General features: G+C 42.7%; 1 protein-coding gene across 1 annotated transcript; it reads right to left on the bottom strand.

The window, feature by feature from the left end:
- Positions 1-5,970: 5,970 nt before the first annotated feature.
- Positions 5,971-8,367, bottom strand: LOC308516590 (disintegrin and metalloproteinase domain-containing protein 20-like). The gene has a single exon (XM_081087615.1). The coding sequence runs from the start codon at positions 8,353-8,355 to the stop codon at positions 6,148-6,150; it is 2,208 nt and encodes a 735-aa protein (XP_080943741.1). The 5' UTR covers positions 8,356-8,367; the 3' UTR covers positions 5,971-6,147.
- Between the last annotated feature and the right edge of the window lie 2,567 nt (positions 8,368-10,934).

The raw sequence follows: 10,934 nt of genomic DNA, 5'->3' as shown, positions 1-10,934 counted from the left end.
CAAAAAAATAAAAATAAAAATAAAATAAAAAAAATGCAGAGACCTTCCTTTATATAGATCAATATCAGAAACATCGCCATCAAGAAAAGGTTATTCCCAACATCTTCCTAACTACTATTCATTGTGTAAACAGCAAATAAAGCTCCAGTTTCCCTCTGAGTTGGTACACTTTGTGTTTCTTGAGTGCATATATGACTCATGGGAAAGCTGGGAGACAGACATCTAAAGGCCTATAAGTGAGTCTTGCCTCTCCATTTATTCCCAAAGTAATTTCTCAAAGGTAAAGAGAATACGTTTCTTGTTGTCAACATAGTGAATACCATTTATCAACAGTTGGGTACTTATGTGATTTTGATTGGGATTGAAATTTGGAATCTTGGAAATGTTTTCCCAAGGATAAGCATAGAACAAGTTGGGACTGCAAGTTCATGCCACCAACAGAATTCTGTAGAAACCAGGTCAATGAATATGACCTTCCAGAGTGGTGCAATGGGACACCCCATCAATGCCCAGAGGATGGATATGCACAGGCCTGGATTCCCTGTAGGGACAGTGTCTCCTATTATCAAAAGAGATGTAATGAAGTTGGGAAAATTACTTAAAATTTCTAACATTCTGCTCCAAAATCTGAAAAGGAAGAGGATACTATTGCTTGTCCCACCCAAACTATTGGGTCTATTTGGTAACCAAAGAAATTCCTGTTAAAGTATAAACAAATTATTGTTTAATAAAAACTCCTGGCCCTGTACCCTCTGTGTTTTCTAACTAAGTTTGTCTGCTTTCTTTGCCTTAATTTAGTGGTTTGGTATCCTCTTGGAGTATTTTCTTTGAATACCAGAACATATTCTCTGTGAGGGCAGGGTTGTTTATATCTGTTTTTGCACACTGTTTCATCCCAATATATAGAACAGTGCTTTATATACAATAAATATTTGAAAAATATTATAAATGGATTATTAATTAAATGAAATTAATTAGGAAAATTAAAAATAAAACTGTTTTTATTTTTTTTAATATATTTTTATTGATTTTTTTTTACAGAGAGGAAGGGAGAGGGATAGAGAGTTAGAAACATCAATGAGAGAGAAACATCGATCAGCTGCCTCCTGCACACCCCACACTGGGGATGTGCCTGCAACCAAGGTACATGCCCTTGACAGGAATCGAACCTGGTACCCTTTAGTCCATAGGCTGACGCTCTATCCACTGAGCCAAACCAGTCAGGGCTTACTCCTGTTTTTAAAACCACTGAAGGTCCTGCTCAAAACTGGACATTGAATATTTAAAATAGAGTGTATTTATAATGCTCTTTTTGGTTCTTACCCTTCAGCAGCCTCTTTGTCCCAAATTTATCTTCCTATTCTGTTTTCAATGCTTTTGGAAAGCCTGTCTCTTGGAAATACATATCTAATCAGGTACCTTCTTATGTATGTATGATCTAGATAGCTTTACATGATAGTCTTTGCACATTGAGTCAGATGATCTTTTTGATATCATTTCCCATTATGTTTTGCATATTTTGCACCCTCTGAATATTTTCTGTTCTGAATAGAGTTGGCTGTGTTGTGTGTCTGCACATCTGTACATGCAATTCTCATTCCAAAAATGCTGTTTACCACCCCCACCCACCATCTGTACCCAGGCCCTGGAAAACTCCAATTTTTCTCTCCATAGAGTTTAAACATCATACCTTTGGAAAGGCATTTCCTTGGGAAATGTTATGTGTTCTACTTATGTGCTTCTGTCACTTTGTGGTCATCCCTTTGATGCACTCTAGGAATATATGAGGATAACATCTAACAACCTACCAGCCAGGGATAGAAAGAAGAACCTGTAGTAGAGCCATAGAAACAGGGAAGCATGAACCAATAACACAATCTGATTAAACTTGGAGAAGATCCACCTGTTTTAAGTGTATATGGCCATCTGGAGACAAAAGGCAGCTGCTCCAGTTTACTGTCTTTTGAAGTTGTTTTATTTTTGTTAAAAAAAAAAATAAGGTACATTTGATGATAGTCAAATTTATCAATTGAATAATTCTTTTAAGCTTATATCGGATTTATATATTTTAAAAATATTTTTATGGCCCTAAACAGTTTGGCTCAGTGGATAGACCGTCGACCTGTGGACTGAAGGGTCCCAGGTTCGATTCCGGTCAAGGGCATGTACCTCGGTTGCGGGCACATCCCAGTAGCAGGTGTTCAGGGGGCAGCTGATCAATGTCTCTCTCTCATCAATGTTTCTAACTCTCTATCCCTCTGCTTTCCTCTCTGTAAAAAATCAATAAAATATATTTTTTAAAAATTAAAAAAATATTTTTTTATGATTTTGTAGAATGAACCTCCTATTGCAAACATAGAGTCTTACCTGCTATTTTATTTGGATTCCCCAAAAAGCAAATGCTAAGACCAGGATTTAGGTTGAGTTAGCTTATTTGGAAGCACAAAAAGAGGATATTAATGAGCAAGTTCCCACTGTGAGCTACTGGGGCTATCCCCCTGCAGACTCAATAAGAAGCCACGTGAAGTACACCTCAGAATACTCCTCCATGATGCAGGAGAAAGCTATCAGGAAAAGAAGTGAGCTACAACCCTTAAAGTGGGAAACTGTCAGAGACGGACATTGTCTACTGTAACTGCCGGGATGTAGGGTGGGCCATAAACCTCTACTGTATTCAGGTCCCCTAGAAAACAGATGCTAGGGCAAGGATTAAATGCAAATCTATCTTCTGTTGTACTGGCGACAACTCCTATATACACTAATGCCTTTGTACTTTACAGGAGTGTGCTTGGCCCAGTCAGGAGCAGGCTGGGAGCAAGAGGAGGTTAATACATCTGGAAGTAACTGTTAACCAATGAGAGATAGTTTGTAAATATATCTCACAGCTCCCCCACTCCTCATGGGATAAGTGTGAGGTGTCTGACAATGTGTCTCAGACAGGCCACAGTAGAATTCTGTCCTGGTGGCTCACCTGGTCATCCATGTATGCTTGACTTGCTTTTAACCCTTTTCTGTCTCCGTTTTCCACTCTTTCACCATGGACTCACATCTTGGGACTGTATTTCTAATAAGCTGCCTCACACTCAAATTTTTATCTCAGGGACTCAGGGTCAGGGATGGTTAGTATCAGAAGTGTTCTTTAAAAGGAGATGCGTAGGATGTGAGATTCTAGAACTGGATTGCTTATTTGTCAGAAGGCCACTAGGACTCACAGTTGCAGCCGGTGGATTTGTAACAACTGGTGTGCTGCAACACCAGAAACAAAGACTCTCACTTAAGGGTGTTTAGATGAGGTACAGATGGCAGTGGTGCCCTGGCGTATACAATAGCTCTCATGTTTGAATTAGAAATATGAAGATTATGAAGTTAGTTAACTGGTGAAGAAGCCATGAAGAAAGAAAATGACAGGCTTACTTCATATAACTCAGACATGGTGTGAAAGTCCTAAGACCTCTATGACAATGTTTGAAGAGAATCTCATTCTATAGACTGTGTTGAAAATGATACCCAAGATTTGTCACAAATATGCAGATTTATAAAGATCACTGAATTTAGAACTCTGGTATGTTTCCTATGTAAAAATCCTATTAAAGAAGAAATGCCATCCTGAGATTGAGGATGACATTTGAGTGGCTGCATCTGAAAATTTGAATCCTGAGATTCTCATGAACACCTGGGGCCAGCAGAACTCACTCCTTACCCTTTGCTGGAAGAGCTCAGCATCTCATTGCCTGGAGACCATGTTCCACCAAAGATCATGCTTATCCTCCTAAAGATCTGTTCTTGCCTTTTCCTTATTGCACCCAGACCAATAACTAGGGTCAGTACAGTTCTCAGTATGAGAAGAAGTAGATCACCGGTCAAGAGAGCTTTGAGAGCCAGGAATATATAGGAACAGATGCTGAGGATATTGTTTCAGGAGAAATAGAATATAAGATTATACAAGGGAAAGCTTTTAAATAAGGGGGTGCTCAGCCCTAGCCAGTTTGGCTCAGTGGATAGAGCGTTGGCCTGCAGACTGAAGGTCCCAGGTTCGATTCCTGGTCAGGGCACAGGCCTGGGTTGCAGGCTCGATCCTTGTTGGGGGGTGTGCAGCAGGCAGCCAATCAATGATTCTCTCTCATCATGTTTCTATACCTCTCTCCCTCTCCCTTCCTCTCTAAATAAATTTTTTTTTAAAAAAATGCAATAATTCCAGCAGCACGTTAGAATCAGTTCTAGGTATCTTTGCAAGAATGTTAAATCCTGAGCACCCCCTTATTTATTTTATTTTTATTTATTTATTTTTTAAACAAATTCACTTTCTGTGAAGACCTCGGTGACTCGCTGTGTCACCGATTCAGAAACAGTGAAGTCTCTGTAGAAGTTTTTCTTTCTTTCTTTCTTTCTTTCTTTCTTTCTTTCTTTCTTTCTTTCTTTCTCTCTTCCTTTCTTTCTTTCTCTCTTCCTTTCTTTCTTTCTTCCTTCCTTTCTTTTTAATATATATATATATTTTTTTATTGATTTAAGAGAGGAAGGGAGAGGGAGAGAGACATAGAAACATCAATGACCTTCTGATTCATAGGTCAATGTTCTCAACAACTGAGCCATGCTGGCCGGCTGGAATTGTTGTATCTTTGAGGCTTGGAAATGTAGGTGGACTATAATAATTGAGGTAGAGATACTAGAACTACTTGGCAGAGAAGTGAATATGGGGGTCAGAATATTTAGGGAAGAAGGTGTGTTGGAATGAATTTCTTACAAAAGACCAGAGACCACCGCTGACACCATTTCTCTGGAGGTCCCAGAGGAACGTCTTAACTCAAGCAGTAAGAAATGCACATGCCAGCCCTGACCGGTTTGGCTCAGTGGACAGAGCGTCGGCCTGTGGACTCAAGGGTCCCAGGTTCGATTCCGCTCTAGGGCATGTACCTTGGCTGCAGGTACATGCCCTTACCTTTCACAGGGGTTGCCTAGATACATCCTGCATATCAGATATTTACATGACGATTCATAACAGTAGCAAAATTACAGTTATGAAGTAGCAACGAAAATAATGTTATGGTTGGGGGTCACCACAACATGAGGAATTGTATTAAAGGGTCGCGGCATTAGGAAGGTTGAGAACCGCTGCCCTAGGGCCAGGGGAACAAAGAAAAGTTGAGTGTATTAAAGGAGCCCCTCTGCAGAGCAGGGACCAAGACTCTTTAAGGAGGGCAAGTGACCAGCTGGCGCTCACGCTTCAGGAACTCGGAGGAGGATCACCCTGCTAACCCCAGCACTGAGCTCACAACTCTGAGAGTGTCCGTGGCCAGCTGGTGCTGGTGCTTCTAAGGAAGGGTGAGGGTGGTTCCAACAAAGCCAGCAAAACTGGAGTCCCAAACCGAACATGGCAACCAGAGTGAAGGGCCCCAGCCAAAACGACACTATGTGTAACTTCTAGCACACAGGAAAGTAAACTCCTCCTCCCCTCATCCTCCATCCCAGGCTCCGTCTACTGCCCCCTTTTGGCATAGCTACCTGAAAGAGAGCTGGCAAAACAGAAATGGGGTGTATAGTGGCACTTCCCAGACATTACGTCTTACAATGCAAAGGCGGGGGAAGGTTTACACCTGCTGTCTGTCCCTTCATTCAGGATACAGAAAGAGACGCCTTCCATGGAGCATTTCAGATCTTGCTCCCCAGTATGCTGTCAATTTGGCTCACATACATTCTTTGTAAAACATACGTTTTTATTGATATTCCAGAGAGGAAAGGAGAGGGAGAGGAGGAGAGAAACATCTATGTGAGAGAGAACCATTGATTGCCTGCCTCCTGCATGCCCCCTACTGGGATCGAGCTGGCAACCCGGGCATGTGCCCCTGACCAGGAATCAAAAAGGTGACCTCTCAGTGCACGGGATGACATCCAACCAACTGACCCACACCAGCCAGGGCTCCAATAAATTCTTATAAACATTCTCTTTAAAAAAATAAGAGACGACTTCCAGAAAAAAAAAAAAATGAACTTTTAATATTGCTTGAAACACTGAAGAGGAAGTAAGAACGCGCTAGGAATCCTTCCGTATCATATGATCCAGACATGAGAGATCCTTAAATTTTTTCTTTAAATAGTAGGCATGCTTCTCTACTATTAAAAAACTGGAGATTTTTTAAATGAAGCAGAAGCCTATTGTTCCCCTTTGTCCTCAGGTTCCTCTTCTTCTTGTTTCCCCTCTACCTCTTCTTCCTTTTTCCTTTTCTTTTTCATACAAAGCAGAAGGAAGCAGCCTAAAAATAAAGCCATCAAAGGAATAAGCCACAATAAAAAAAGGTAAGACAACTTTGCCTGTGGTTCTTCTTTCGCAGAAGGAGGTGGGCCGCTATCAATACTCCCTCCACCGCCTTTTAGCGTGCAGTTGGGAGGCGCCCACCCCTGGCTGCAGTGGCAATGCTGTTTATTATTGCAGACTCCCCTCATGTGGCAGTTCTCACTCTGACAGTCTTGTGACACAAGAGTCATATCGACACACTTCTGGTGGACGCATATCCTTCCTGGACCACACACTGCGCCATCTTTCACTAGACCAATATCAGGTATGGTTATCCCTAAATGATAATCAGTGCCCCAGCAACTGGTGAAATTTAACTGAAGCTGATGTACTGTAGTATGTTCTGTCAGGTTAGGAATAACTGATATGTTTTCACACTGAACTCTCCCACAGAAGATATCTAAGGTATTACATTTTCGGTATCCCTTGCCAATTAGACCACAGTGGCCAAAACGGCTTCCCTGGGAGTTGATTTCTTTGTAGCACTCCTGAGATGCACTCCTTGCATCTTCTCCAAAAATCGCCCTGCACTGTTTGTCGTGGCTGTTACAACTCTTTTCATAGCAGTAGGCATTGTCACCACAGGGAATCCCATCCTGCACATACCCATCTTCTGGGCACTGGTGGGAGGTCCCATTGCACCACTCTGGGAGGTCACATTCACTGATCTGTTGTCTGCACAAAGTCCCTGGTGGCATGAGCTTGCAGTCTTTGCAACACAGCCCAAAAGCACAAGCAGAACCAGGGCTCAGAGTGCAGTTCAACAGACAACAGGGATCTTGTTCACACTGCTTTACAGATCCACAGTCACACTCCTCTCCTCCTTCAACAACTAGGTTCCCACAATACTGTAACCTAAAAATATTCCTTGGAGATGGAGGAGTGTAAATACATGAACCGGTACGAATCGTAGTGTCCCAATACTGGGCATAACTGCAGTTGCTGAATTTAATTGTTAGCTGTTTCATGGCTCCCATCACGCACCACTTGAAACCACACACACACCATGCGGTGTCATGCTGCATCCCCATATTATGGCCAAGCTCATGGATCACAGTAAGTGCAAAGGAGTTCACATTGTGGTCTAGGAAAACATCAACTCCAGTATTAAAGGGCTTCCGGCATACTCCTGAAGTGTAGGCAATACCAAGCTTAATCCCAAAAAATTTTTTTATGAAAAGATGGACCACATCATGTTGCAGTCGGCCATCAAGATTGGCAAACTTCCAGAGACCAAAGTCATCCAGGAGCTGATCCATGTCATCAGTGGGAACTAGGTTTCTTTGATTCCAGACCTCAACTCCGGTCAAAATTACATTCAGTTTGAAAGGGCGGTATAAGAGATTTATCATACTGACAACACTAAGTAGTTCACGCTGAACTGCTGACACATTCCTTCCGGAGTAAAGGTATCGAAAGTGGTCCACAACTATTGCCAGTTCAAGAAATCGCAAGTGAGTCCACCAGTTCGCATAAGAACTTTGCATCAGAGTGGACTTAGGCAACTCTTGCAACTCCAATTGGCGTGCTATTTTCTCTTCTGTCAAGCCACATCTCATAGGTGGGGACTGTGTGCCATCACTGTCTATCTTATACACCAGGTGTTCAAACGTGGCAGAGTGCCTGATGGGCTCGATTTCATAAGCAAGGTCATTTATCTGCAGCATTCCTTGAAAACCTCCAGAACAGGTACTGAGGGCCACCAGGGACCCTGGGACCCCCTGCACATAGCCATGGTAGTAGCAGTCATCAGGAACAAAAGGCTGATCCTCCTGGAGGACATGCTGGTCCGTGTAGGTGAACACTGGTAGGTGTCTGGAAACCAGGAACTTCTTGACCCTCATGCGGACAATGTGTCTCTGGCCCCCGAACCGCAGGCTGTAGGAGAGCCAGCCCGGAGCCTTAGCGTCTTGGTCCCTGCTGGTCACCTTCAAGGGGATCACGACTTCTTTGGAGAAGCCCTGAGAGGGCTTGGCCTGAGAGTGGCCAGAATTGGACAGAGACACCCCAAACCAAAGCAGTAGAAGATTGACCTTGATGTGCACCAGGGCCTCACCCACTGCCATTATGGAACCATCAGTCCAGGGCAGAGAAAGGCGGAGACATGAGGCACCGCTGGTACAGTTCCTCCCTTGAGCTGCTCAGGGTGCAGGGCTGACCTTTACAGATGTGTGTTTTAGAAGAGTTGGACCATCAGAGCTGCAGTGCTGAGAGTTGAAAATAGAGCTAAAATGGGGTGGGGAGGGAGAGAGAGTGGGAAAGAGAAGGGGAGAGAAGAAAGTGAGGTAAAGTGATTCTTCAATTGGGACAACGCTTGAATCAATAAATTACCTGAGATTGCTCTTATTTATATGTAAGGGGAAGTGGGGGAGGGGCGCAAAAGGGTAGGTTTCCAGAAAAACAGATGAGACTTATCATAGGTGGATTGTGGTTGAACCTGGATAGTAGATACGTAAAGATTTATTACATACTATTTTGTAAACATGTAAACTGGCATAAACATTTTTATATTAAAAACACTGACCGCTAACTTCCACATTTTTCCTCTACTCCAAATCAACTATGACCCTGCTATCTTCAACAAGTATGTGGACCCCCCGCCACCCAAAACCCACCATTTTTGGTCCCTTTATTTAAACAATTTGTTCCATCTCCCGTTTTCTCGTGCAGACATCTTATCTATTCCCCATTCTGGTTGAAGTTAGCTATCAAAGTAAGCCCCACTTAAGGGAGTCATTAGTTTTGAGACCCCCTCCAATGAAGACAATTTTTTATTTTATAATGCATGCTTATCTGCAGAAAGGACCAGACAAATGGCCAAGGAGGCAGCCATGCTGATGGAGTGATATGGGGTGGGGCTGCTAGTTGGGGGCAAGGCAAACAGCCCAATTGCCTACAACATAAAGGCAGCAGCCTTCTCTCTACCCAGCCCAGGGCATTATGTTCTCAATCATAAGACACTTATCTTGGTTGCATAAATACAGATTCTATTCTATGTTTTTGCATGACTGGTCAGTCAGCTGAATTCTCTAGAGAAAGTTGGGCTGAGGAATTTAAACCTAGAATCAGTTTGTTAAAATGTTCAAAAGACCACAATTTGAGTGAACTGACATCACTCCTGTTGCAAATATAAATTTTAGCTCAGGCAAAAACTAATTTTTCTCATTCACTGACTTTCAGTTAAAAGTATCGATAATTTGCCTGGCTGGCATGGCTCAGTGGTTGAGTGTCGACCTATAAACCAGAAGGTCATGGTTCGATTGCTGGTCAGGGCACATGCATGGGCTGTGAGTTTGATCCAGTAGGGGACATGTAGGAGGCAGCCGATCAATGATTCTCTCTCACATCCATGTGTCTCTCTCCTTAAAGTCAATAAAACCATTAAAAAAAAAAAAAAAAAAAGAACACCTGCATACATGTGGGTCATTTTTTAGAATGAATAGCTACCAAAAACCAAGAATATTATTTTTTTAAAATATATTTTTAATGATTTCAGAGAGGGGGAGAGAGATAGGAGCATCAATGATGAGAGCGAATCCTTGATCGGCTGCTTCCTGAATGCCCCATAGTGGGGATCAAGCCCGCAACCTGGGCATGTGCCCTGACTGGAATGGAACCCAGGACCCTTCAGTCCGCAGGCTGACGTTCTATCCACTGAGCCGGCTAGGGCCAAAAACCAAGAATATTAGATAAAACCTCTTCAAGAAAGCATCTCTGACAGAGGTGAAATCCTAATTACCAGATTTCCTCTCCAGATCTCTCTCCATGATACCCTTGGTATTTGCTACAGATCTGGAGATATTAAGTTGGGTAAGCATTTGTTGGAAGAGGCTTATCTTCTATAAAAATAAAAGCATAGCCCTAACCAGTTTGGCTCAGTGGATAGAGCGTCGGCCTGTGGACTGAAGGGTCCCAGGTTTGATTCCGGTCAAGGGCATGTGCCTTGGTTGCGGGCACATCCCCGGTTGAGGGTGTGCAGGAGGCAGCTGATCGATGTTTCTCTCTCATCGATGTTTCTAACTATCCCTCTTCCTTCCTCTCTGTAAAAAATCAATAAAATATATATTTAAAAAAGAGAAAGAAAAAGAAAAGCATAATATGACTTTCTGGACAAAACTGGGGCTGCAAGGGAAGCTTGGGTCCCGGGTGCCTGCCGGCGGCCTGAGAGAAGCCCATGTCCCGGGTGCCAGAGGGAAGCCGGTGCCGGCAGCTGGGGGAAGAAAGGCCTACTCTTGCATGAATTTTGTGCACCAGGCCTCTCATTAACAATAAAATGTTATAAAGAAAGTAACCCATATTAAATTTTATCAGAAACATGATGTGGTCATAGAAAAGTTTATTGCCAAGAATCTTTGAGACATACCAGGCTTTGTCACTGCTGCATGACTCCAAAGATAAGCTCTGAAGGAACATCACCTTGCCATTAATTATGTGAACTGGTGTCACTCCAAAGCCCTTCCTTTCCAGCATTATCAGCACTTCAAGTAGTGTCTCCTCTGTATCGATTATTAATTCTTTCTCCTACAGGATATCCCCAAAGCATGTATACACACTTTAACAGTTGACAGCTCAACTGACATTTCTTTCTTTTCAGCCAGACTACGTTTTGAAAACAGAAAATTCATCCTAAAATGCTACTGGGAAT

This window comes from Myotis nattereri, assembly GCF_964212035.1.
Source record: "Myotis nattereri genome assembly, chromosome: 1".
NCBI classification, from domain to species: Eukaryota; Metazoa; Chordata; class Mammalia; order Chiroptera; family Vespertilionidae; genus Myotis; species Myotis nattereri.
Note: the sequence above shows the minus strand (reverse complement) of the source record. Positions and strands in the feature narration are given on the sequence as shown.

What these genes read in the sequence shown, in the direction of transcription:
- LOC308516590 (XM_081087615.1), bottom strand. Translation starts at nt 8,355, where the DNA reads ATGGCAGTGGGTGAGGCCCTGGTGCACATCAAGGTCAATCTTCTACTG.